The sequence below is a fragment of the Oncorhynchus mykiss genome, chromosome 13 (assembly GCF_057628025.1).
Source record: "Oncorhynchus mykiss isolate SJ-2025 chromosome 13, ASM5762802v1, whole genome shotgun sequence".
In the NCBI taxonomy this organism is placed as follows: Eukaryota; Metazoa; Chordata; class Actinopteri; order Salmoniformes; family Salmonidae; genus Oncorhynchus; species Oncorhynchus mykiss.
Window position 1 is genome coordinate 64,936,371 of NC_143034.1, and position 27,500 is coordinate 64,963,870.

The window sequence follows — 27,500 nt, forward strand, 5'->3', positions numbered from 1 at the left end:
GGTAGAGTAAAGGGATGAGAGTGGGGAGAGAGAAGGAGAGGGGTAGAGTAAATGGATGAGAGTGGGGAGAGAGAAGGAGAGGGGTAGAGTAAAGGGATGAGAGTGGGGAGAGAGAAGGAGAGGGGTAGAGTAAAGGGATGAGAGTGGGGAGAGAGAAGGAGAGGGGTAGAGTAAAGGGATGAGAGTGGGGAGAGGAGAGGGGTAGAGTAATGTGATGAGAGTGGGGAGAGAGAAGGAGAGGGGTAGAGTAAAGGGATGAGAGTGGGGAGAGAGAAGGAGAGGGGTACAGTAAAGGGATGAGAGTGGGGAGAGAAAAGGAGAGGGGTAGAGTAAAGGGATGAGAGTGGGGAGAGAGAAGGAGAGGGGTAGAGAAAGAAAGAAGATGAGTATGAGAGAGAAGGAAAGAGAGAGAGAGGGGAGAGGCGAGGAGATGAGCGAGGGAGAAAGAAAAAGGGAGCAGGAGAGAAAGAAGGAGGAGTTCCAGTGTCTCAGCCCAGTGTGGTTTGAGCGACCGGATGCTGAAGTTCAATAAACAGAACTTTAAAAGCCATTGAAAAGAGCTAAGGGATTATTCTCTAAAATAGATGAATTATGAATAATATTTCACACGCACTAGCAGGAAGAAAGAGGCCCGTACACACACACACACTCCACCGTTGACACACTAGCAGGAAGAAAGAGGCTCGTACACACACACACACTCCACCGTTGACACACTAGCAGGAAGAAAGAGGCTCGTACACACACACACACTCCACCGTTGACACACTAGCAGGAAGAAAGAGGCTCGTACACACACACACACTCCACCGTTGACACACTAGCAGGAAGAAAGAGGCCCGTACACACACACACACTCCACCGTTGACACACTAGCAGGAAGAAAGAGGCCTGTACACACACACACACTCCACCGTTGACACACTAGCAGGAAGAAAGAGGCCCGTACACACACACACACACCACCGTTGACACACTAGCAGGAAGAAAGAGGCCCGTACACACACACACACTCCACCGTTGACACACTAGCAGGAAGAAAGAGGCCCGTACACACACACACACTCCACCGTTGACTCTTTGGATTGAAAATCATTCCTGGCTTCTCCCTCGAGCAGGAAATTGTGTCCTGGTTTTTCTGGCATATCATTTCCAGATGTTTATTTGTGATAATAGTTATTGATGATGTGGTGAGGAAGAGTATTCCATCATGAAGCCCTTATAGAAGAATTGAAATAAGGTATGAAAGGTCCTAAAACTATTCTATCTCATCAGCATGTGGTTCCATACACAGTGTGTTTATGACAACACCATGGCTTGTAGAACAATGGTGTCATATATATTATCCCTTGTGGGATCAATAGTGTTATTGAATTGACTTCTTTTCCTGGGTTTTCTAATGGGATAAATCCAGACATCTACATTATGTTTCACACTGATCTTGATATATGTATATCTATGGTCTCTTCCCTCAGGATCCTAGACTTCCGGAGAGTGCCCCCGGTGGCGGGAAGACTGGTCAACATGACCAGGGAGATACGGGATGTGACCAGGGACAAAAAGCTCTGGAGGACTTTCTTCATCTCCCCAGGTAAACACACTGCTACAACGTTCTGACAACGGTCCCACAACATTCCCACAGACTACCTACCGAGTACGGCAAACTCAAAACTTAGATTAGATATTTACTTATTGTCTGTTCCTTAAAGATAACTTATTCCCACTATGGTTAGCGTTACTATGTGATCCTAGCTACAGCAGTAGTTGAGGATAGTTTCCATTCTTGTGACCAGGGAAAACTCTGGTACCTAGCTACTGTGTAGGCCTGTAGAGTAGTCAGACTGGCTACTTAGATTAAAACTCTGGTACCTAGCTACTGTGTAGGCCTGTAGAGGAGTCAGACTGGCTACTTAGATTAAAACTCTGGTGCCTAGCTACTGTGTAGGCCTGTAGAGTAGTCAGACTGGCTACTTAGATTAAAACTCTGGTGCCTAGCTACTGTGTAGGCCTGTAGAGTAGTCAGACTGGCTACTTAGATTAAAACTCTGGTACCTAGCTACTGTGTAGGCCTGTAGAGGAGTCAGACTGGCTACTTAGATTACAACTCTGCTTCCTAGCTACTGTGTAGGTCTGTAGAGGAGTCAGACTGGCTACTTAGATTAAAACTCTGGTTCCTAGCTACTGTGTAGGCCTGTAGAGTAGTCAGACTGGCTACTTAGATTAAAACTCTGGTGCCTAGCTACTGTGTAGGCCTGTAGAGGAGTCAGACTGGCTACTTTGATTAAAACTCTGGTTCCTAGCTACTGTGTAGGCCTGTAGAGGAGTCAGACTGGCTACTTAGATTAAAACTCTGGTGCCTAGCTACTGTGTAGGTCTGTAGAGGAGTCAGACTGGCTACTTAGATTAAAACTCTGCTTCCTAGCTACTGTGTAGGTCTGTAGAGGAGTCAGACTGGCTACTTAGATTAAAACTCTGCTTCCTAGCTACTGTGTAGGCCTGTAGAGGAGTCAGACTGGCTACTTAGATTAAAACTCTGGTGCCTAGCTACTGTGTAGGTCTGTAGAGGAGTCAGACTGGCTACTTAGATTGAAACTCTGCTTCCTAGCTACTGTGTAGGTCTGTAGAGGAGTCAGACTGGCTACTTAGATTAAAACTCTGCTTCCTAGCTACTGTGTAGGTCTGTAGAGGAGTCAGACTGGCTACTTAGATTGAAACTCTGCTTCCTAGCTACTGTGTAGGTCTGTAGAGGAGTCAGACTGGCTACTTAGATTAAAACTCTGCTTCCTAGCTACTGTGTAGGCCTGTAGAGGAGTCAGACTGGCTACTTAGATTAAAACTCTGGTGCCTAGCTACTGTGTAGGTCTGTAGAGGAGTCAGACTGGCTACTTAGATTAAAATTATGGTTCCTAGCTACTGTGTAGGTCTGTAGAGGAGTCAGACTGGCTACTTAGATTAAAACTCTGGTTCCTAGCTACTGTGTAGGTCTGTAGAGTAGTCAGACTGGCTACTTAGATTAAAACTCTGGTTCCTAGCTACTGTGTAGGTCTGTAGAGGAGTCAGACTGGCTACTTAGATTAAAACTCTGGTGCCTAGCTACTGTGTAGGTCTGTAGAGGAGTCAGACTGGCTACTTAGATTAAAACTCTGGTGCCTAGCTACTGTGTAGGTCTGTAGAGGAGTCAGACTGGCTACTTAGATTAAAACTCTGGTTCCTAGCTACTGTGTAGGCCTGTAGAGGAGTCAGACTGGCTACTTAGATTAAAACTCTGGTTCCTAGCTACTGTGTAGGTCTGTAGAGGAGTCAGACTGGCTACTTAGATTAAAACTATGGTTCCTAGCTACTGTGTAGGTCTGTAGAGGAGTCAGACTGGCTACTTAGATTAAAACTCTGGTTCCTAGCTACTGTGTAGGTCTGTAGAGGAGTCAGACTGGCTACTTAGATTAAAACTATGGTTCCTAGCTACTGTGTAGGCCTGTAGAGGAGTCAGACTGGCTACTTAGATTAAAACTCTGGTTCCTAGCTACTGTGTAGGTCTGTAGAGGAGTCAGACTGGACATTTAGATTAAAACTCTGGTTCCTAGCTACTGTGTAGGTCTGTAGAGGAGTCAGACTGGCTACTTAGATTAAAACTATGGTTCCTAGCTACTGTGTAGGCCTGTAGAGGAGTCAGACTGGCTACTTAGATTAAAACTCTGGTTCCTAGCTACTGTGTAGGTCTGTAGAGTAGTCAGACTGGCTACTTAGATTAAAACTCTGGTTCCTAGCTACTGTGTAGGTCTGTAGAGGAGTCAGACTGGCTACTTAGATTAAAACTCTGGTTCCTAGCTACTGTGTAGGCCTGTAGAGGAGTCAGACTGGCTACTTAGATTAAAACTCTGGTTCCTAGCTACTGTGTAGAACTGTAGAGGAGTCAGACTGGCTACTTAGATTAAAACTCTGCTTCCTAGCTACTGTGTAGGTCTGTAGAGGAGTCAGACTGGCTACTTAGATTAAAACTCTGCTTCCTAGCTACTGTGTAGGTCTGTAGAGGAGTCAGACTGGACATTTATATTTACCTCTAGTCAACAGTAGTATATTGTGTATTCACTATGCAGTATACAGCTTAGTTGAGTTTATTTGCAGGAACTACACAGAAAACACAGAATCTCCAGGGAGTCCCCCAAAACACACACACACACTTCAAAACCCTTTCTGAAAACAAGCAAACTGCAAAGCACAATAATTCACCAGAAAGACTCCTATTTAGAGGCTGGATCCTAGTCCTCCCCTAACAAGGAGTCCCATAAATAATTCCCTTTAGCTTAGTGGTTCTGTGCTGGGCCAGTGGTGGAGAGGAACACACACAGACAGACGGACGGACGGACGGACGGGCAGGCAGACAGACAGACAGACAGGCAGGCAGGCAGACAGACAGACAAGCAGGCAGGCAGGCAGGCAGGCAGGCAGGCAGACAGACAGGCAGGCAGGCAGGCAGGCAGACAGACAGGCAGGCAGGCAGGCAGACAGACAGACAGACAGGCAGGCAGGCAGACAGACAGACAGACAGACAGACAGACAGACAGACAGACAGACAGACAGACAGACAGACAGACACTGAACACACAGCTGTCAGAGGTAACCTAATCATCCTCATAGATGAGTTGTTAAAGCTCTTGTCCAACAGACGGACAGAACAATCTCAAGCCCTCTGTCTGTTACTTGTCCTTCATTCAGTCCTTTCAATCCCACTACATGAACTGAGTGAAAACCCTGATACAGGCATGTACCATGTAGACTGGTTTGAAAGGGACTCAGCAAAGAGGCCCTTTACATGAAATTGGAAGTTCAGTATGTTACAAAATAATGTTTGATGGTTCCCCATCCAGACATGAGTTGGTGGCTAAAGTTAGTTACATTTTGTAGTGGCTTTTTTCAAGAAAACCCAACAATGGATTCCAGTTTCTCCTGGCCCATAGACTAAGTAACAATGTGAGGAACCATCTAAGATTAAGTTGTAAAATAATGAACTTCCCCTTTAATGTAAATGGCCGTTGCTGAGTTCTGGACCTCTAAAACCTGTCTTCAGACTGTCTGTTAGATCCCCATGCAGCCCAGTGAACAGCTATGTGGAATAACAGAGACCATTCTATCTGACAGGAGATTACTGCTACACTCAGACAGTTTGCTGGCTCAGCACTCGCCTCCCTACCTCTCTGAACCCAAGATTAAGAAACCAATACCAGTCTGGCTCTACAACACCCTGCCAGCTTCCTCTCTATACCTCTCTGTCTGCCTATCTATCTGTCTGACTCTCTGCCTGTCTATCTGACTCTTTCTGACTCTATCTGTCTATCTGTCTGGCTCTCGGTCTGTCGATCTGTCTGTCTATCTGACTCTCTGTCTGCCTATCTGTCTATCTGTCCGACTCTCTGTCTGTCTATCTGACTCTTTCTGACTCTATCTGTCTATCTGTCTGGCTCTCTGTCTGTCTATCTGTCTGACTCTCTGTCTGTCTATCTGTCTGACTCTCTGTCTGTCTATCTGTCTGTCTATCTGTCTTTCTATATCTGTCTGTCTGTCTGTCTGTCTGTCTGTCTATCTGTCTCTCTGTCTGACTCTCTGTCTGTCTATCTGTCTTTCTATATCTGTCTGTCTGTCTGTCTGTCTGTCTATCTGTCTCTCTGTCTGACTCTATCTGTCTGTCTATATGTCTGTCTGTCTGACTGACTGTCTGACTCTCTGTCTGTCTATCTGTCTCTCTGTCTGACTCTCTGTCTGTCTATCTGTCTTTCTATATCTGTCTGTCTGTCTGTCTGTCTGTCTGTCTGTCTGTCTGTCTGTCTGTCTGTCTGTCTGTCTGTCTGTCTGTCTGACTCTCTGTATTTCTATCTGACTATGTCTGTCTATCTGTCTCTCTATACCTCTTTGTCTGTCTATCTGTCTCTATGTCTGACTCAATTCAATTCAATTCAAGGGCTTTATTGGCATGGGAAACATGAGTTAACATTGCCAAAGCAAGTGAGGTAGATAATATATAAAGTGAAATAAACAATAAAAATTAACAGTAAACATTACACATACAGAAGTTTCAAAACAATAAAGACATTACAAATGTCATATTATATATATATACAGTGTTTTAACAATGTACAAATGGTTAAAGGACACAAGATAAAATAAATAAGCATAAATATGGGTTGTATTTACAATGGTGTGTGTTCTTCACTGGTTGCCCTTTTCTCGTGGCAACAGGTCACAAATCTTGCTGCTGTGATGGCACACTGTGGAATTTCACCCAGTAGATATGGGAGTTTATCAAACTTTTTTTTTGACTCTGTCTGTCTGTCTCTCACTCTCTCACTCTCTCTCTTTCTCTCTCCCTTCCCTCTCTCTCTCAATTCAATTCAATTCAATGGCTTTATTGGCATGGGAAACATGTGTTAACATTTCCAAATCAAGTGAGGTAGATAATATATACAGTGAATATAAACAATAATGTACAAATGGTTAAGGTATACAAGGGAAAATAAATTAGCATAAATATGGGTTGTATTTACAATGGTGTTTGTTCTTCACTGGTTGCCCTTTTCTCGTGGCAACAGGTCACAAATATTGCTGCTGTGATGGCACACTGTGGAATTTCACCCAGTAGATATGGGAGTTTATCAAAATTGGATTTGTTTTCGAATTCTTTGTGGATCTGTGTAATCTGAGGGAAATATGTCTCTCTAATATGGTCATACATTGGGCAGGAGGTTAGGAAGTGCAGCTCAGTTTCCACCTCATTTTGTGGGCAGTGAGCACATAGCCTGTCTTCTCTTGAGAGCCATGTCTGCCTACGGCGGCCTTTCTCAATAGCAAGGCTATGCTCACTGAGTCTGTACATAGTCAAAGCTTTCCTTAATTTTGGGTCAGTCACAGTGGTCAGGTATTCTGCCGCTGTGTCCTCTCTGTGTAGGGCCAAATAGCATTCTAGTTTGCTCTGTTTTTTTGTAAATTCTTTCCAATGTGTCAAGTAATTATCTTTTTGTTTTCTCATGATTTGGTTGGGTCTAATTGTGCTGATGTCCTGGGGCTCTGTAGGGTGTGTTTGTGTTTGTGGTCCTGGTGACTAGACCTTTTTTGGAACACCATTATTTTGGTCTTACTGAGATTTACTGTCAGGGCCCAGGTCTGACAGAATAAGGTCTAGGTGCTGCTGTAGGCCCTCCTTGGTTGGTGACAGAAGCACCAGATCATCAGCAAACAGCAGACATTTGACTTCGGATTCTATAGGGTGAGGCCGGGTGCTGCAGACTTTTCTAGTGCCCGCGCCAATTCGTATAGATGTTGAAGAGGGTGGGGCTTAAGCTGCATCCCTGTCTCACCCCACGACCCTGGGTGAAGAAATGTGTGTGTTTTTTGCCAATTTTAACCGCACACTTGTTGTTTGTGTACATGGATTTTATAATGTCGTATGTTTTACCCCCAACACCACTTTCCATCAATTTGTATAGCAGACCCTCATGCCAAATTGAGTCGAAGGCTTTTTTGAAATCAACAAAGCATGAGAAGACTTTGCCTTTGTTTTGGTTTGTTTGGTTGTCAATTAGGGTGTGCAGGGTGAATACATGGTCTGTTGTACGGTAATTTAGTAAAAAGCCAATTTGACATTTGCTCAGTACATTGTTTTCATTGAGGAAATGTATGAGTCTGCTGTTAATGATAATGCAGATGATTTTCCCAAGGTTACTGTTGACGCATATTCCACGGTAGTTATTGGGGTCAAATTTGTCTCCACTTTTGTGGATCGGGGTGATCAGTCCTTGGTTCCAAATATTGGGGAAGATGCCAGAGCTAAGGATGATGTTAAAGAGTTTTAGTATAGCCAATTGGAATTTGTTGTCTGTATGTTTGATCATTTCATTGAGGATACCATCAACACCACAGGCCTTTTTGGGTTGGAGGGTTTTTATTTTGTCCTGTAACTCATTGGAGAATCCAGTGGGTTCTGGTAGTCTTTAATAGTTGATTCTAAGATCTGTATTTGATCATGTATATGTTTTTGCTCTTTATTCTTTGTTATAGAGCCAAAAAGATTGGAGAAGTGGTTTACCCATACATCTCCATTTTGGATAGATAATTCTTCGTGTTGTTGTTTGTTTAGTGTTTTCCAATTTTCCCAGAAGTGGTTAGAGTCTATGGATTCTTCAATTACATTGAGCTGATTTCTGACATGCTGTTCCTTCTTTTTCCGTAGTGTATTTCTGTATTGTTTTAGTGATTCACCATAGTGAAGGCGTAAACTCAGGTTTTCCGGGTCTCTATGTTTTTGGTTGGACAGGTTTCTCAATTTCCTTCTTAGTTTTTTGCATTCTTCATCAAACCATTTGTCATTGTTGTTCATTTTCTTCGGTTTTCTATTTGAGATTTTTAGATTTGATAGGGAAGCTGAGAGGTCAAATATACTGTTATACTGTTTTCTACTGCCAAGTTTACACCTTCACTATTACTCTCTCTCTCTCTCTTTCAACTTCCTCTCTCTCGCCCCCCCTCCACCCCACACACACTGTCCCCCTCTCCCCTTCCCATGCTCCCCTGCTGCCATCTAAAACCCTGCGTTTTCCTCTCTCCCCTCTCCCCTCTCCCCTTCCCATGCTCCCCTGCTGCCATCTAAAACCGTGTGTTTTCCTCTCTCCCCAGCCAATAACATTTGTTTCTACGGCGAGTGCTCCTACTACTGCTCTACTGAGCATGCTCTGTGTGGGAAGCCAGACCAGATCGAGGGTTCTCTGGCTGCCTTCCTGCCAGACCTGGCCCTGGCCAAACGCAAGACCTGGAGGAACCCTTGGAGACGATCCTACCACAAACGCAAGAAAGCAGAGTAAGAGACAGACACTCTTTCCACAAATGCAAGAACATGCATATGCCCTTATAGAGAACAAGAAAGCAGAGTAAAACACACAGCCTTTACCCTTTAAGAGAACAAGGAAGCAGAGTAAAACACAGCCTTTACCCTTTAAGAGAACAAGGAAGCAGAGTAAAACACGCAGCCTTTACCCTTTAAGAGAACAAGGAAGCAGAGTAAAACACACAGCCTTTACCCTTTAAGAGAACAAGGAAGCAGAGTAAAACACAGCCTTTACCCTTTAAGAGAACAAGGAAGCAGAGTAAAACACACAGCCTTTACCCTTTAAGAGAACAAGGAAGCAGAGTAAAACACAGCCTTTACCCTTTAAGAGAACAAGGAAGCAGAGTAAAACACACAGCCTTTACCCTTTAAGAGAACAAGGAAGCAGAGTAAAACACAGCCTTTACCCTTTAAGAGAACAAGGAAGCAGAGTAAAACACACAGCCTTTACCCTTTAAGAGAACAAGGAAGCAGAGTAAAACATACAGCCTTTACCCTTTAAGAGAACAGGGAAGCAGAGTAAAACACACAGCCTTTACCCTTATAGAGAACAAGGAAGCAGAGTAAAACACAGCCTTTACCCTTTAAGAGAACAAGGAAGCAGAGTAAAACACAGCCTTTACCCTCATAGAGAACAAGGAAGCAGAGTAAAACACACAGCCTTTACCCTTTAAGAGAACAGGGAAGCAGAGTAAAACACACAGCCTTTACCCTTATAGAGAACAAGGAAGCAGAGTAAAACACAGCCTTTACCCTTTAAGAGAACAAGGAAGCAGAGTAAAACACAGCCTTTACCCTCATAGAGAACAAGGAAGCAGAGTAAAACACACAGCCTTTACCCTTTAAGAGAACAAGGAAGCAGAGTAAAACACGCAGCCTTCCATAACTGTGTATCCTTAATATATAAGGTCACCTCACACCCCCTGATTACCCAGAGTTCACTGGGGTTCACCAGATGACACCTCATTACAGAAGGTGCCATGGCATGCCTTATCAGGAAGTGACTCAGCAGGAACAGCCAGTACTCTAAGGAAAACACATTCTCCAGATCCCCACCTCTGATAAAAATAGGTAGATTGGTGTTGCAGGAGAAGTAGCATGGTGTTGCAGGAGAAGTAGCAGCTCATTATAAACTGAGTTAGTTGCCCCGGGAGACAGGGTCTTCTCTCACTTCCATGTTCCTGTGTTCTTTGATTACATCAACAGAGTGCAAAGAGAGAACATGGAATGACTCCATCTACTTTCTTTAATACTTTCACTGTCTCTCTATCTGTCCATCTCTGCCTTTCACTGTGTCACTGTGACTTCATCTCTTTCACTTGATTTGTCACTGTGACTTTCTCACTCATACTCTCCTTTTTTACTTCTCACACCTTGTTTCCTCCCCTTCTCTCTCTCTTTCACTTTCCCCTCTCCCTCCCCTCTCTCAACCTCTCCCTACCCCTCTCTCTCTCTCTTTCACTTTCCCCTCTCTCTCCCCTCTCTCAACCTCTCTCTACCCCTCTCTCTCTCTCTTTCACTTTCCCCTCTCTCTCCCCTCTCTCAACCTCTCTCTACCCTTCTCTCTCTCTTTCACTTTCCCCTCTCTCTCCCCTCTCTCAACCTCTCTCTACCCCTCTCTCTCTTTTCACTCTCCCTCCCCTCTCTCAACCTCTCTCTACCCCTCTCTCTCTTTTCACTCTTCCTCCCATTCACTCCCCTCCGACCCCTCCCTTCCTCTCTCCTTCTCTTGTCAAGTTGCTGTGTTCCTCCCTGCTCTGCTTTCGAGCAGCAGGGGTCTGTCCTTAACAACACACACATACACACACACACATCATGGCTCAACAGGAAGGGAGGGGAGCTGACAAGAGGGACCAAACAAAGCCTCTCACACTATCTAAATGTCACTCTCTCTGTGTGTGTGTGTGTGTGTGTGTGTGTGTGTGTGTGTGTGTGTGTGTGTGTGTGTGTGTGTGTGTGTGCCTGCGTGCCCATGTGATTGGTTGTGTGGTCAGGTGGGAGGTGGACCCAGACTACTGTGACGAGGTGAAGCAGACTCCTCCCTATGACCGTGGTTCTCGTCTGCTGGAGATCATGGACATGACCATCTTTGACTTCCTCATGGGTGAGGACAGAAGCTCCATTACACACTATTCCCTCCACTGCACTCTATTCCCTATATAGACATTCTTGGTGAATAGGGGTCCTCTTTTCCTATGTATATTAATGTTGTTTACCTCTGTAACCAGGTAACATGGACCGGCACCATTACGAGACTTTTGATAAGTTTGGAAACGAGACCTTCATCATCCATCTGGACAATGGAAGAGGGTGAGGAGAGAAAACACAACACATCTCAACTCCTTTTATCTGTTCTCCAGACAGCTGGTCATGTCTGATTTGTCACGCAGCCTTCTAAAACTCTCTTTCATTAACTTCAGTTCTGAGTTGTTACACTAAGCAACAGCTCAAAGCAAAGCCATAACAAATGTTTTAAAGGTATTTTTAATGTCTGAATCAAGCTACAAAGGCATGTGGCAAAACTCTCAGTCCCTGACTGTCACACTCAATGGGAAGGGAATGTGAGTGGAATGTTGAATGAGAATAGAACGTTCAGGACTCTGCAGCTTTCAGTAGGATGACTTCTTCACTGATCCTGAGAGAGGTGCTGCTGTTGGTGACTGTGAGACAGACTGTGAGGAACACAGACCAAGGTGTTGTATTATCAGCCAGTAAGTGGTGTTGCTTGGCTCACCTCTCTCCTCTCCTCTCTTTTCTGCTCCTCTCTCCTCTTCCTTGCAGGTTTGGGAAACACTCCCATGACGAGCTCTCCATCCTGGTGCCTCTGAGCCAATGCTGCAGGTCGGTACCTTTACCTCTCTCTCTCTCTCTCTCTCTCTCTCTCTCTCTCTCTCTCTCTCTCTCTCTCTCTCTCCCTCTCTCTCCCTCTCTCTCTCCCTCTCTCTCTCCCTCTCTCTCTCTCTCTCTCTCTCCCTCTCTCTCTCTCTCTCTCTCTCTCTTTCTCTCTGTGTCTCTCTCTCTCTCTCCCTCTCTCTCTCTCTCTCTCTCTTTCTCTCTGTGTCTCTCTCTGTCTCTCTCTATAATTAGTGCATCCCTTTTTAAGAAGTCCATCTGTAAAGTAAGACCTCTTGCCTCATCCCCTTCCTCCCTTCCACCTCCACTCCCTCTCTCCCCTCCTCATCCCCTTCCTCCCTTCCACCTCCACTCCCTCTCTCCCCTCCTCATCCCCTTCCTCCCTTCCACCTCCACTCCCTCTCTCCCCTCCTCATCCCCTTCCTCCCTTCCACCTCCACTCCCTCTCTCCCCTCCTCATCCCCTTCCTCCCTTCCACCTCCACTCCCTCTCTCCCCTCCTCATCCCCTTCCTCCCTTCCACCTCCACTCCCTCTCTCCCCTCCTCATCCCCTTCCTCCCTTCCCCCTCCCCTCCCTCTCTCCCCTCCTCATCCCCTTCCTCCCTTCCACCTCCACTCCCTCTCTCCCCTCCTCATCCCCTTCCTCCCTTCCCCCTCCCCTCCCTCTCTCCCCTCCTCATCCCCTTCCTCCCTTCCCCCTCCCCTCCCTCTCTCCCCTCCTCATCCCCTTCCTCCCTTCCACCTCCACTCCCTCTCTCCCCTCCTCATCCCCTTCCTCCCTTCCCCCTCCCCTCCCTCTCTCCCCTCCTCATCCCCTTCCTCCCTTCCCCCTCCCCTCCCTCTCTCCCCTCCTCATCCCCTTCCTCCCTTCCCCCTCCCCTCCCTCTCTCCCCTCCTCCCCGTCCCACAGAGTGAGGAAGTCGACCCACTTGCGTCTGCAGCTGCTCGCCAAGGAGGAGTACCAGCTGAGCCGTCTGATGGAGGAGTCCCTGCTGCGTGACCGCCTCCACCCCGTCCTCATCCAGCCCCACCTGGAGGCCATGGACCGGAGGCTGCGCCTGGTGCTCCAGGTCCTGGCTGTCTGCGTGGAGAAGGAGGGCTACAGTAACGTGGTGGAGGTGGACGACCACCACTGGGCCAGAGAAGCCAGAGGGGGCAGGGACACAGCCACCCACAGGAACCCAGGGCACAGGTAGTGAGGCCTGGCTAGGAAGAGAGGGAGATGGGGGGTGGAGGGGTGGTACCCCTGGTTCTCCCGCTTCTCCCCATCCTGGACCTCCAAAGAGACTACTGTTGATGGTGAACCAACCATGGGTGTCTGGTCTCACGGAGAGACTGACTGGATCCTGTGACTGTGCGGGAGCCGCCATTTTGAATTCAGTGAATTCCGAGACTTGCCGTCAATGCCTCTATGGAACCTCCCATGTACGTGTGTTTATATATAGGTACTGTTGGTCCACAGATATAGCAGTGAGCTGAGGAGAGAAGAGGCCTGGTCTTTGCTAAGTACCAATGTTTTATTACTTCTCCTGGACATGATAAATAGGGACCATTTTGATTTTACTTTGTTGGTTTTCTTATTTTATTTTTGGGGGGTTGTTTGAATGCGAAGGCTATCATTGTTTGCTCGGGTTAGCGCTAAGCTAGCTACAGTATATTTACACAACCAAATGAGATTTTACTTTAACAAGTTAGAATGTGGTTTGAGATTAATTTATGCACAGTAACTGGAGGAACGGAATAGAAGGTTTGTAAAGCTTTCATTTTAAAGGGAGAGTATGAAAAGAATATAGTATATTATTTATGATGAATGTCAGTGTGACCGTTATTTATCAGTTGCCTCCATTTTCAACCCATCACTATCTATGACTTTGCCTATAGGCCTCCATTACTATGAGACATTATACAAGAGGCTGTTTACAGTACAGAAAGTACCTGGTATTTACTAAGAAATTACATGGTAAAATGGTAATTGTACAGTAATACCCCATTAATTACTACATAAAGTACTCATTTGGTACTTTGGGATTCAAACAAGCATTTAAATATACACCATTTTGATCCAGGTAGTTCCCAATTGTGGTGAATTTTAAGCATAAAGTATAGTGAAAGCCCCAGCTAGAACTCAGTGATGCCACATCGTTTCCTAATAAGTACCACCTAAATACCCGTCGAAGCAGTACACCATTAAACAAAGTGCTACCGGTTTCCTTTTCAATGAAGCTTTCAGTTCAACTTAAATTCAGTGTTCAAAGCCTGGATGGAAGCAGCTCTCTTAAACAAGGGCTCTTATTGAAGCACCTCTCAGCAGCCCAGAAGTTGACTAGTGTTGAGTGCCCTTGCCCTCGTCCATTAATATTAGATATCATTCAATCTTTCCATTTCTTTTCATCAAAGCCTTCCATCAAAATGTGTCACTCGTTCATGGTTGGCACTTAAGATAATTGCTGCCCCATTTATTCAGAAATTCTGCATTTTTGACTGAGGAACTTCTAAATCAATGCTTTGCTGGAATGGCTGGAATGAAAACATGCTGCGTGGTTTACTAGGACATGTTTTTCAAGGACATGAGAATAGCCTTTACAGGAAGTTGTGATAGATGATGACAGTGTGACCGACATGGCTGAAACGTTTGTTTTTGCTTAGATCTCACGTTAGCTGAGCCTACCTGTTCTGGTCTCAGAGATCTCACGTTAGCTGAGCCTATCTGTTCTGGTCTCAGAGATCTCATGTTAGCTGAGCCTATCTGTTCTGGTCTCAGAGATCTCACGTTAGCTGAGCCTATCTGTTCTGGTCTCAGAGATCTCACGTTAGCTGAGCCTATCTGTTCTGGTCTCAGAGATCTCACGTTAGCTGAGCCTACCTGTTCTGGTCTCAGAGATCTCACGTTAGCTGAGCCTACCTGTTCTGGTCTCAGAGATCTCACGTTAGCTGAGCCTACCTGTTCTGGTCTCAGAGATCTCACGTTAGCTGAGCCTATCTGTTCTGGTCTCAGCTGGCATGGCAGTCCTGGCTTACAGGATGTGGATACAAAGGGTACCTCCCAAATGACATCCTAACTCCATAGGGCTCTGGTCAAAAGTAGTGCACTATATATGGAATAGGGTGCGATTTATAATAATAATACAGGACTATGTAAATACTGCCATGAGAGAATATCAATCTGACACTATTCATTTAATAGGCCTTCGAGGTCTTGGTAAAAATCCCCATGTATCTGCATATCAACAAATGAGAGATTTTTGCTGTTTTTCCCCCAAAATACATGATCTCTTTGCTTTATCCCCACGTGAGATGATTTTATTACCAACAATATCTCACCAGTTTTGTTCACACTTCACGCAGCCTCAAGTTGACGTCAGTAACAGCGAAATGATTATTTGGGAGAAATAGTCTAGTCTCTATCCATGTGGATGTAAAGATAGGTTGGAACTGTGACTACAGTGTATACCAGTATACAAGTCAGATGCACTACCCCGTTGTCATGCCATTCATCTTTTATACCAACTAAAGTTACCATTACAACACCAAACAAATGTCAAATGCAGTTTTCTGTTACAATCCAGGCTACACAGTCACGCACAATGTTCCTGTTGTATTGTTCAACGCTTTTCCAAATGAAAAGGATTTATTGACGTGTCATGACATTTAAACATGGATGTGGAAATAAGGTTTTTCTCTTTTTGAAACATTTCTCTTTATGTTTTGGTACTAATTATGTTTTGGTACTAATTATGTTTTGGTACTAATTATGTTTTGGTACTAATTATGTTTTGGTACTAATTATGTTTTGGTACTAATTATGTTTTGGTACTAATTATATTTTGGTACTATTTACTGTTATGTCCATTTTATGATCTGAAAAAGCTGTCTTTGATTGCTGGAAGCGTTGAGCTCTATACAGGCGTTCTATATTCCACCAATAGCCCCTAGAATCTGGCTACGTATGGCTAACCTGGTGCCTGTGGAATGTTGGGTATACTGAATGTTTCAGGTGGCCATACGAACAGGACTACAACTACATAGAGGTCACACTACAGCCTGTGTGACCTGGATCCTCAGACTAAGTTGAAAGAGTTAACATTATACATTTACGTTTGAGTCATTTAGCAGACGCTCTTATCCAGAGTGACTTACAGTAGTGAGTGCATACATTTTTGTACTGGTCCTCCGTGGGAATCGAACCCACAACCCTGGAGTTGCTCTACCAACTCAGCCTTCTCCTCCCTTCATACAGCAGCAGTTAAAGGGTTAACTCAGCCCTGGGCGTTGTACTTGCGATTTTCATATTGTCAGTGTAAATATCTATAAATATATTGGAAGACCTAAGAGGCTGCAGTGCCGCAGCGATACGCTTCTGTTCTGTTTTCTCCTATTGCATTGTTGCTGTGAACATCTGTTAGCTAAATGATAAAGGTGTGCAATAAAAAAATTACAACAAAGAGTGTGTGTGTGTGTGTGTGTGTGTGTGTGTGTGTGTGTGTGTGTGTGTGCGTGCGTGCGTGCGTGCGTGTGTGTGTGTGTGTTTGCATCCGTCAGTCTGAGTGCATGAGTGTTTGTGTTTGAGTGTGTGTGTGCATGAGTGTATGTGTATCTATCCTTGGAAGGGGGTTAGAATATGAAATAAGAATTAAAGAGATATTTCAACATCTGGCTAGAGGATCAATGCTTGGCCTGAATAAAGAGAGAGAGGGAGGTCGGTTGTGAATATGCTGCCAGCCATCCACACAGACCGTCTGGAGGTACTGAATGAGTATTATATGTGAAGTATCCTGACCCCTGAAGTCTTCAGCTGCACTCTGACCCCTGACGTCTTCAGCTGCACTCTGACTCCCTGCGACTCAACCCAGCTTTCCCCCTTAAACTGATACCTCAGCAGCCTCCTGCAGAATCACACATAGGACACTTACACACAGTCTCTCTCACACACACACACACACAAAGACTTAGACACATTCTTACACACACTCTCATACACACACACACTCTCTCATACACACACACAGACTTAGACACACAGTCACACACTCTCTCTCTCTTACACGCAGACACACCCTCTCTCTCACACACACAGTCACACAGTAATCTGAAGACTGCAGTGTAATCTTTTCGCTGAGTGTTAATCTCTAAGCTTCTCTCCTTAAAGGTATTATCAGCATCATCTTGTTCTTCCGGGAACTTGGAGCTCCTCTACCTACAGCTGTTTGGATCACTGGCTGATCAACTTGTACTTTCAGCAACAGCAGCTGTTGTGCAATGGCACAACCCCAATACTCATGGTTCAATAGAGGGTTTAGGATGATAATGCATTTGGCCACTAGAAGGAGAAAAGCAGTAGTCTTTCTGGTTGATTTTACTGGCTTGAAGCATATATGCATAATCAACACCCTATAATTTCTCCCTGTCCCCATCGCAGACCATCCTTCACCAACCCTCATCTGGCTATGATCACACAAAATAGGTAGTACGCTATCAATGCCCTCTACAAGGTCCTGAAACCTAAAGATTAGATATTGTCATCATGTCCTATCATGAACAGGATATCACTTATGATGTGAATGTCTACTCTGATGTCATGTCTGATGTCATGTCTGATATCATGTCTAATGTCATATCTGATGTCATGTCTGATGTCATGTCTAATGTCATATCTAATGTCATATCTAATGTCATATCTAATGTCATGTCTGATGTCATGTCTAATGTCATATCTAATGTCATGTCTGATGTCATGTCAGAGGTCATGTCTGATGTCATGTCAGAGGTTATGTCTGATGTCATGTCTAATGTCATATCTAATGTCATGTCTGATGTCATGTCAGAGGTCATGTCTGATGTCATGTCTAATGTCATATCTAATGTCATGTCTGATGTCATGTCAGAGGTCATGTCTGATGTCATGTCTAATGTCATATCTAATGTCATGTCTGATATCATGTCTGAGGTCATGTCTGATGTCATGAGTGTCTTGTGGCTATTGACATGCCTTGGTTCTGGTATCTTGTCTGAACAGACAGTATTCTATTGAGAGGTCAAGTCCTGAGTCTCCTGTATTTATCTGTGTTTGATTGTGAGGCCTGGTCTTGGTGTGCTTTATTATCTGTGTTTACTGAGTGACCTTGGTATCCTGTAAAAACTCACTCTCCAGGTTCCCTGGGTTGCCAGATCAGGATGCAGGAAGAGGTGGACAGCCCATTGGCGTTGCTAGGCAACACAGTGTGAGACCATAGTGACGGCTGTGGTGTTCAGCAAACAGACAACAGATCCCTAATGTGAGGATCAGCCGGCTAATACCAAGCTCTACAGCCTGGTGCCCAAAAACAACAGTTTTAGTTAAAAGACTTGTACGGTGCCCATGTTAGGACAGTCAGTCTCAGCATGGCAGTCTTATAAAGGAAGTTTAACTCACCTTTCTCTACCAGGGTTCAATTAAAACAATTATGGATAGGATTTATGCAGTGCTTTTCCAGAGGTTCAAAGTGTTTTACATTGTATGGAGGGGGGAACTCACATCATCCACCCCTAGTGTTTTCCATGGTAAGCATAAGACATCAAGCATGTGAAGAAAGTCCTCCAAAGAGCATAGCCAAGCCACAATGAGCCCTCCATTCTTGATGTACGTGTATCTTCACTGAACACCAACATCACCAAATGAAAGTCAAGGATGTTGGGACAACAGCAGTTGAATGACTTGAATGGGAAAGTCCATTCCAGTAATTCTATGTCTGTGGTGGAGACCCCTAATATGAAAGCATCTGAATTTATTGTCTTCCATGAATAGACAGTAGAGGAGGACCCTGTAGTGAGAATGGCATTTGGTTCTGTTTAGCATCTGTGCAGCAGAGTAGGCTGATGGGAGGAGCTATAGGAGGACGGGCTCATTGCAATGGCTGGAATGAATGGAACGGAGTCAATATGTGGTTTCAATATGTTTGATACCGTTCCATTTACTCCCTTTCCAGTCTTTACAATGAGCTCAAATAGGTCCTACCACCAGCCTCCTCTGGTGTGCACTTACTGCAAAGCTACCCTTTGAGACTTTGTTTGATAGGGAGCGTGAGGAGACCAAGAGGGACCTTGAGGAGACTGCCACGGAACATGAGGAGAATGCTATGGAGCGTGAGGAGACTTCTAGGGAGTGTGAGGAGGCTGCTAGGGAGGATGAGGAGACTGCTAGGGAGTGCGAGGAGACTGCTAGGGAGTGTGAGGAGTCTGCTAGGGAGCGTGAGGAGACTGCTAAGGAGGATGAGGAGACTGCTAGGGAGGATGAAGAAACTACTAGGGAGTGAGAAGAGACTGTTAGGGAGGATGAGGACACTGCTAGGGAGCATGAGGAGACTGCTAATGAGCGTGAAGAGACTGGTAGGGAGGATGAGGAGACTGATAAGTAGGATGAGGAGACTGCTAGGGAGCGTGAGGAGACTGCTAGGGAGGATGAGGAGACTAATAGGGAGGATGAATAGACTGCTAGGGAGGATGAGGACACTGCTAGGGAGCGTGAGGAGACTGCTAGGGAGGATGAGGAGATTTCTAGGGAAGATGAGGAGACTGCTAGGGAGGATGAGGAGACTGATAGGGAGCGTGAGGAGACTGCTTGGGAGGAGGAGGAGGCTGCTAGGGAGAATGAGGAGACTACTAGGGAGCGTGAGGAGCCTGCTAGGGAGTGTGAGGAGCCTGCTAGGGAGTGTTAGGAGACTGCTAGGGAACGTGAGGAGTCTGCTAGTGAGCATGAGGAAACTGCTAGTGAGCGTGAGGAGCCTGCTGGGGAGTGTGGCGAGACTGCCAGGGAGGATAATTAGTGGGGAGCGTGAGGAGACTGCTAGGGAGGATGAGGAGTCTGCTAGGGAGGGTGAGAAGACTGCTAGCGAGGATGAAGAGATGCTAAGGAGTGTGAGGAGATTGCTAGGGAGGATGAAGAGACTGCTAGGGAGTGTGAAGAGACTGCTAGGGAGGATGAGGACACTGCTAGAGAGCGTGGGGAGACTGCTAATGAGCGTGAGGAGACTTCTAGGAGGATGAGGAGACCGCTAGGGATGTCGAGGAGACTGTGATGATGAGGAGACTGTTAGGGATCGTGAGGAGCCTGTTAGGGAGGATAAGGAGTCTGCTAGGGAAGATGATGAGACTGATAGGGAGGATGAGGAGATTGATAGGGAGTGTGGGGAGACTGCTAGGGAGGGTGAGGAGGCTGCTAGGTAGGATGTGGAGCCTGCTAGAGAGTGTGAGGAGACTGCGAGACAGGATGAGTAGACCTCTAGGGAGGAGGAGGAGACTGCTACGTAGGATGAGGAGACTGCTAGGGATCGTGAGGAGACTTCTAGGGAGGATGAGGAGACTGCTAGTGAGGGTGAAGAGACTGCTAGTGAGTGTGAGGAGACGGCTAGGGAGGATGAGGAGACTGCTAGGGAGGGTGAAGAGACTGCTAGTGAGTGTGAGGAGACTGCTAGGGACGATGAGGACACTGCTAGGGAGCGTGAGGAGACTGCTAGAGAGCGTGAGGAGACTGCTAGTGAGGGTGAGGAGACTGCAAGGGAGGATGAGGAGACTGCTCGGGGGGATGAGGAGACTACTAGGGAGGATGAGGAGACTGCTAGGGAGGATGAGAAGACTGCTAGGGTGGATGACGAGACTTCTAGGGAAGATTAGGAGACTGCTAATGCGGGTGAGACTTCTAGGAAGGATTAGGAGACTGCTAGGGAGGGTGAGGAGGCTGCTTAGGGAGGATGAGGAGCCTGCTAGGGAGTGTGAGGAGACTGCAAGACTTGATGAGTAGACAGCTAGGGAGGAGGAGGAGAATGTTTGGGAGGATGAGGAGACTGCTCGGGAGGATGAGGAGACTGCTCGGGAGAAGGAGGAGGCTGCTAGGGAGGGTGAGGAGGCTGCTAGGGAGGATGAGGAGGCTGCTAGGGAGTGTGAGGAGACTGCGAGACTTGATGAGTAGACCGCTAGGGAGGAGGAGGAGAATGCTTGGGAGGATGAGGAGACTGCTCGGGAGGATGAGGAGACTGCTCGGGAGAAGGAGGAGGCTGCTAGGGATGTTGAGGAGACTGTGACTCATCCTCATCCTCGCTAGCAGCCTCCTCATTCTCCCTAGCAGCCTCCTCATTATAGGGAGGATGACGAGCCTGTTAGGGAGCGTGAGGAGACTGCTAGGGAGGATGAAGAGACTGCTAATGAGTATGAGGAGACTGATAGATAGGATGAGGAGTGCCAGGGAGGATGAGTAGACTGCTAGGGAGCGTGAGGAGACTGCTAGTGAGCGTGAGGAGACTTCTAGGGAGGATGAGGAGACTGCTAGGGAGGATGAGGAAACTGCAAGGGAGCGTGAGGATACTACTAGGGAGCGTGAGGAGACTGCTAGGGAGGATGAGGAGACTGTTAGGGAGCGTGAGGAGACTGCTAGTGAGTTTGAGGAGACTGCTTGGGAGGATGAGGAGCCTGCTTGGGAGGATGAGGAGACTGCTAGGGAGCGTGAGGAGACTGCTAGGGAGGGTGAGGAGGCTGCTAGGGAGGATGTGGACCCTGCTAGGGAGTGTGAGGAGACTGCGAGACTTGATGAGTAGACCGCTAGGGAGGAGGAGGAGAATGCTTGGGAGGATGAGGAGACTGCTAGGGAGGATGACGAGACTGCTCGGGAGAAGGAGGAGGCTGCTAGGGATGTCGAGGAGACTGTGATGGTGAGGAGACTGTTAGGGATCGTGAGGAGCCTGTTAGGGAGGATAAGGAGTCTGCTAGGGAAGATGATGAGACTGATAGGGAGGATGAGGAGATTGATAGGGAGTGTGGGGAGACTGCTAGGGAGGGTGAGGAGGCTGCTAGGTAGGATGTGGAGCCTGCTAGGGAGTGTGAGGAGACTGCGAGACAGGATGAGTAGACCTCTAGGGAGGAGGAGGAGACTGCTACGTAGGATGAGGAGACTGCTAGGGAGCGTGAGGAGACTTCTAGGGAGGATGAGGAGACTGCTAGGGAGGGTGAAGAGACTGCTAGTGAGTGTGAGGAAACTGTTGGGGATGATGAGGACACTGCTAGGGAGAGTGAGGAGACTGCTAGTGAGCGTGAGGAGACTTCTAGGGAGGATGAGGAGACTGCTAGGGAGGATGAGGTGACTGCTGGGGAGCATGAGGAGACTGCTAGGGAGCGTGAGGAGGCTGCTAGGGAGTATGAGGAGACTGTTAGGGAGCGTGAGGAGACTGCTAGTGAGTTTGAGGAGACTGCTTGGGAGGATGAGGAGCCTGCTAGGGAGGATGAGGAGACTGCTAGGGAGCGTGAGGAGACTGCTAGGGAGGATGACGAGACTGCAATGGAGGATGAGGATACTGCTAGGGAGCGTGAGGAGACTGCTAGTGAGCATGAGTAGACTTCTAGGGAGGATGAGGAGACAGCTAGGGAGGATGAGGACACTGCTAGGGAGCATGAGGAGACTGCTGGGGAGGATGAGGAGACTGCTAGGGAGCGTGAGGAGACGGCTAGAGAGTGTGAGGAGACTGCTAGTGAGCGTGAGGAGACTGCTAGGGAGGATGAGCAGACTGCTAGGGAGGATCAGGAGACTTCTAGGGAGGATGAGGAGACTGCTAGGGAGTATGAGGAGACTGCTAGGATGGATGAGGAGAATTCTAGGGAGAATGAGGAGGCTGCTGGGGAGGATGAGGAGACTGCTAGGGAGCGTGAGGAGACGGCTAGAGAGTGTGAGGAGACTGCTAGTGAGCGTGAGGAGACTGCTAGGGAGGATGAGCAGACTGCTAGGGAGGATCAGGAGACTTCTAGGGAGGATGAGGAGACTGCTAGGGAGGATGAGGAGACTGCTATGTAGGATGAGGTGACTGCTAGGGAGCGTGAGGAGACTGCCAGGGAGAATGAGGAGGCTGCTAGGGAGAATGAGGAGGCTGCTGGGGAGGATGAGGAGACTGCTAGGGAGCGTGAGGAGACGGCTAGAGAGTGTGAGGAGACTGCTAGTGAGCGTGAGGAGACTGCTAGGGAGGATGAGCAGACTGCTAGGGAGGATCAGGAGACTTCTAGGGAGGATGAGGAGACTGCTAGGGAGTATGAGGAGACTGCTAGGATGGATGAGGAGAATTCTAGGGAGGATTAGGAGACTGCTAAGGTGGGTGAGGAGAATGTTAGGGTGGATGAGACTTCTAGGGAGGATGAGGAGACTGCTAGGCAGGGTGAGGAGACTGCTAGTGAGCGTGAGGAGACTTCTAGGGAGGATGAGGAGACTGCTAGGGAGCGTGATGAGAGTGCTAGGGAGTTTGAGGAGACTGGTTGGGAGAATGAGGAGCCTGCTAGGGAGGATGAGGAGACTGCTAGGGAACGTGAGGAGACTGCTAGGGAGGATGAGGAGACTGCTATTGAGCATGAGGAAACTGAAATGAGGATGAGGAGACTGTTAGGGAGGATGAGGAGACGGCTAGGGAGCGTGAGGAGAGTGCTAGGGAGTTTGAGGAGACTGGTTGGGAGAATGAGGAGCCTGCTAGGGAGGATGAGGAGACTGCTAGGGAACGTGAGGAGACTGCTAGGGAGGATGAGGAGACTGCTATTGAGCGTGAGGAAACTGAAATGGGGATGAGGAGACTGTTAGGGAGGATGAGGAGACTGCTAGTGAGCGTGAGGAGACTGCTAGTGAGCGTGAGGAGACTGCTAGTGAGCGTGAGGAGACTGCTAGTGAGCGTGAGGAGACTGCTAGTGGGCATGAGGAGACTGCTAGTGAGCGTGAGGAGATTTTTTTTTGCCGACACGTATTATTAACCTGTTGTCATGACAATAATACATGCAAACTTATGTGGGCTTTATTCCATGTTTGTGTGTGATGATGTGTGTGTGTGTGTGTGTGTGTGTGTGTGTGTGTGTGTGTATGTGTGCGTGCGTGCTTGTGTGTGTGCTAATTTGTGTGTGTGTGTGGTCAAGTCTCCTCAGTGAACCGAAGCCACTCTTGTGAGTAACCGTCCATTTGGGAAACACATCTTGATGAGACGTGTGAGCAGTAGGCTTATCCCATTTCAGAATATAATGATGAGTGGAGACATGTGAACAGTAGGCTGATCCCATTTCAGAATATAATGATGAGTGGAGACATGTGAGCAGTAGGCTTATCCCATTTCAGAATATAATGATGAGTGGAGACATGTATGCAGTAGGCTGATCCCATTTCAGAATATAATGATGAGTGGAGACATGTGAGCAGTAGGCTGATCCCACTTCAGAATATAATGATGAGTGGAGACATGTGAGCAGTAGGCTGATCCCATTTCAGAATATAATGATGAGTGGAGACATGTGAGCAGTAGGCTGATCCCACTTCAGAATATAATGATGAGTGGAGACATGTGAGCAGTAGGCTGATCCCATTTCAGAATATAATGATGAGTGGAGACATGTGAGCAGTAGGCTGATCCCACTTCAGAATATAATGATGAGTGGAGACATGTGAGCTGTAGGCTGATCCCACTTCAGAATATAATGATGAGTGGAGACATGTGAGCAGTAGGCTGATCCCATTTCAGAATATAATGATGAGTGGAGACATGTGAGCAGTAGGCTGATCCCACTTCAGAATATAATGATGAGTGGAGACATGTGAGCAGTAGGCTGATCCCACTTCAGAATATAATGATGAGTGGAGACATGTGAGCAGTAGGCTGATCCCACTTCAGAATATAATGATGAGTGGAGACGTGAGCTGTAGGCTGATCCCATTTCAGAATATAATGATGAGTGGAGACATGTGAGCAGTAGGCTGATCCCATTTCAGAATATAATGATGAGTGGAGACATGTGAGCAGTAGGCTGATCCCATTTCAGAATATAATGATGAGTGGAGACATGTATGCAGTAGGCTGATCCCATTTCAGAATATAATGATGAGTGGAGACATGTGAGCAGTAGGCTGATCCCATTTCAGAATATAATGATGAGTGGCGACATGTGAGCAGTAGGCTGATCCCACTTCAGAATATAATGATGAGTGGAGACATGTATGCAGTAGGCTGATCCCACTTCAGAATATAATGATGAGTGGAGACATGTGAGCTGGCCAGGAGATGGAGCCAGTGTTACAGGGATGGAAAGACAAGGCCAGAGCACCAGTATAAAGGTTCCTGTGTGAAGATACTCTGACTTCATCTACAGGCTACAACTAGGTAGTGCATCAGGCCTGTCTACTGTGGACCACTGTTATAGACTAGGCTCAACTTATAGACTAGACTCTGTTTACTATTGGCTTGTCAGTCATCAGCTTGGCAAGACTGCCAAGACCTTAAAATCCAAATGGCTAAACACACAAAAGCAAATCAGACTACCATTTTTTTTTCACAGTTGTTGAAATATGGTAATTTTGTCCATGTTTTACTATAGATAACAATATACAATGGACGGTGGACCCACATTAAATATAAACATCATTTTCAAAAACATATTTACATGTGAGAGTTTTTTTTATTGCTTCTCTCTGACGTGGTCTACCATTCAACCCATTCAGCTCTGTCTACAGATGTCTCGTGTGTGGCTCTCTCCTGCCTAGTAACAGTATCCTAGGACCTAGCCCAATGTCCTGTCATCTCTATGGTAACAGAGAAACCCCCTTCTTGCCCTCCATATCCAGCCACTCACGCCTCTCTCTATCCACTGATCATAGAGGGTGTGCATGGTGGTGTTGCTCTCACCAAAGACGCTGACCCCTGCCTGCTCCCCCTCTCCCTTCTCTGAGTTGTATAGTCCTGTTATTTAACCTCCCCTTCATTGGGCTAGTCTGATCAATTAGCAAATGAGATGTAAATAATACAATTAGACTTGATTAGTGAAACATCTGTTTATTTTATGTGTGTGTGTCTGTGTGTCTCTGTATGTCTGTGTGTCTCTGTGTCTGTGTCTGTGTGCATGTGTATGCATGTGTGTATGTGTCTGTATGTGTGTGTGTGCGTGTGTGTGTGTGTATGTGTGTGCACAAGTATGCGTGTGTCTGTGTGTGTGTGTGTGTCTGTATGTTACCATGTGTAACCCTGTGTTGTTTGTGTCGCACTGCTTTGCTTTATCTTGGTCAGGTCGCAGTTGTTAATGAGAACTTGTTCTCAACTGGCCTATCTGGTTAAAATGAAAAAATTAAACGAAAATGTACCAACTGGGGACATTTTGTTAGTCCCCACGAGGTCAAATGCTATTTCTAGGGGGTTTAGTGTTAGGGTTAGAATGACATTAAATGTTAGGGTTAGGAGCTAGGGTTAGATTTAGGGTTAGGGTTACACATTATCCTATCCCCAACAGGATACGTCTGTTTTGATCAATGGGGATGTGAGTGAAACGTGACTTTGGCTACAGCGCTGACATCAGTTGGGATGGCCCAGGATTACATCTACCACTTTAGTAGATGCCTTTGAAAACACTCCATCTCTACACACGCAGGCATGCACGTATGAACACATACACTAATCACTCTCTCATTCTCTCACACACACACGCAAACACACACACTACATTCTCTCTCTCTCTCTCTCTCTCTCTCTCTCTCTCTCTCTCTCTCTCTCTCTCTCTCTCTCTCTCTCTCTCTCTCTCTACCTCTCTCTATCTCTCTCTCTCTCTCTCTCTCCCTCTCTCTCTCTCTCTCTCTCTCTCTCTCTCTCTCTCTCTCTCTCTCTCTCACACATATATATATAATATCCACTGAGTTATGATAATATACAGCCTTGTTTCCACCCCTGACATTTAGTACTGTGGAGGGGAGTGTATTGGTGGGTTGGGTGGTGAGAGGGGCTTATAAGCAGACTGACAGCAACAATAACACCATAGAAATGCAGACTAGACGGGCCTAGACGGACTAGACGGGCCAAATGTAGTGCACTATATAGGGAATAGAGTGCTATTTGGGATGCAACCCATGGAAATGCATTGATTGACGATTCAGTCTTCCCATTTAATCTGCTTTCCTTTCAACAGAAAATGATAGGCTGGATTTAATATCTCCACTATATTTCAATGTGATGACGGATGGGTCCTGGTCAGCTCATATTGCATATCTCTAATATCACATATGCACATCTTGTGGGAATATTCAGGAAATATTCAGGGAATTTTGTGGGATATAGTGGGAATATTGGCTAAGGATATTCTCACAGCGGCCTATCTGACCCCAGTGATGCAAAGTATGGATAACTTACTGTCCATATGATTAATAACATGTTTGACATCTATGAAAAGTGAATGAAGTGTTATTTGAAACATATTATAATGAATTGGGATCGTCAGATAGCCTCCTGCTTCTCAGACTAAATATACACCCTTTAAAAAGAGATCTCTTCCACGTGTAACATTGTGGATCTGTGTCTAAACACAGATCCACAGGCCTATCAAAGTGAACATACAACATACAGCATTTCCTGTCTCGTGTAGCTCAGTTGGTAGTGCGTGGTGCTTGTATCACCAGGGTTTGATTCCCATGGGGGACCAGTATGAATCAAAAGTATCAACATGTATTTAGTCACTATTGTAAGTGGCTCTGGATAAGAGCTGCCAATATGGCAAGGTGATTTGTAGTATAGAATTTGTAGTATAGAATGTATACAACAACACATTCAAGAAAACAAATAGAAATTATTAATAGAAAATAGACCAAATCTTGGGGCCTCCCGAGCGGCACAGTGGTCTAAGGCAGTGCTAGAGGTGTCACTACAGACCCAGGTTACTGGGCTGTATCACAAATGGCTGTGATCGGGAGTCCCATGGGGCGGTTAGAGGAGGGTTTGGCCGGGGGGGACTTTACTTGGCAAATCGTGCTCTAGCGACTCCTTGT

The 27,500-nt window shown here is 46.4% G+C and overlaps 1 protein-coding gene across 4 annotated transcripts in view; it reads left to right on the forward strand.

Annotated features, from left to right (window-relative positions):
• LOC110538766 (extracellular serine/threonine protein kinase FAM20C) overlaps positions 1-16,164 on the forward strand; it is a 108,227-nt gene extending 92,063 nt beyond the window's left edge. For all 4 annotated transcript variants that reach the window (XM_090194468.1, XM_090194469.1, XM_090194466.1 and 1 more), the window contains 6 exons: positions 1,476-1,591; positions 8,662-8,842; positions 10,864-10,973; positions 11,098-11,179; positions 11,651-11,710; positions 12,633-16,164. In XM_090194468.1, the coding sequence (XP_090050594.1) occupies positions 1,476-1,591; positions 8,662-8,842; positions 10,864-10,973; positions 11,098-11,179; positions 11,651-11,710; positions 12,633-12,918 (835 nt within the window). In that variant the 3' untranslated portion in view covers positions 12,919-16,164. The remainder of the gene's footprint in view (positions 1-1,475; positions 1,592-8,661; positions 8,843-10,863; positions 10,974-11,097; positions 11,180-11,650; positions 11,711-12,632) is intronic.
• The last annotated feature ends 11,336 nt before the right edge of the window (positions 16,165-27,500 follow it).